Here is a 547-nt window from a genome sequence, read left to right as displayed (position 1 = left end):
CGAGCCCCGGGGGGCAGGAGGAGCGGGGTCGTCTCTGTTGCTCCCCGGGGCGCTAACGCGGCGCCTCGCTTCTGGTCTGCCCTCTAGGTCAGAGCGGGGCTGGCAACAACTGGGCCAAGGGTCACTACACGGAAGGCGCCGAGCTGGTGGACTCTGTCCTGGATGTGGTGAGGAAGGAGTCGGAGAGCTGTGACTGCCTCCAGGGCTTCCAGTTGACCCACTCGCTGGGCGGCGGCACGGGCTCTGGCATGGGCACCCTCCTCATCAGCAAGATCCGCGAGGAGTACCCCGACCGCATCATGAACACCTTCAGCGTCATGCCCTCGCCCAAGGTGTCGGACACGGTGGTGGAGCCCTACAACGCCACCCTCTCTGTGCACCAGCTGGTGGAGAACACGGACGAGACCTACTGCATTGACAACGAGGCCCTGTATGACATTTGCTTCCGCACCCTGAAGCTGACCACTCCCACGTACGGGGACCTCAACCACCTGGTGTCGGCCACCATGAGCGGCGTGACCACCTGCCTTCGCTTGCCCGGCCAGCT

At 64.9% G+C, this 547-nt stretch overlaps 1 protein-coding gene across 1 annotated transcript in view; it reads left to right on the top strand.

Annotated features, from left to right (window-relative positions):
* Nucleotides 1–57: 57 nt before the first annotated feature.
* Nucleotides 58–547, top strand: part of LOC104127695 (tubulin beta-2 chain) — a 1,279-nt gene continuing 789 nt past the window's right edge. Inside the window, 1 exon segment of the mRNA XM_035895899.1 lies at nucleotides 58–546. Within this exon segment, the coding sequence (XP_035751792.1) occupies nucleotides 249–546 (298 nt within the window). The 5' untranslated portion in view covers nucleotides 58–248.

The sequence above is a fragment of the Egretta garzetta genome, unplaced genomic scaffold, assembly GCF_000687185.1.
Source record: "Egretta garzetta isolate BGI_Z169 unplaced genomic scaffold, ASM68718v1 scaffold246, whole genome shotgun sequence".
NCBI classification, from domain to species: Eukaryota; Metazoa; Chordata; class Aves; order Pelecaniformes; family Ardeidae; genus Egretta; species Egretta garzetta.
This window is presented reverse-complemented; position numbering and strand designations above follow the sequence as displayed.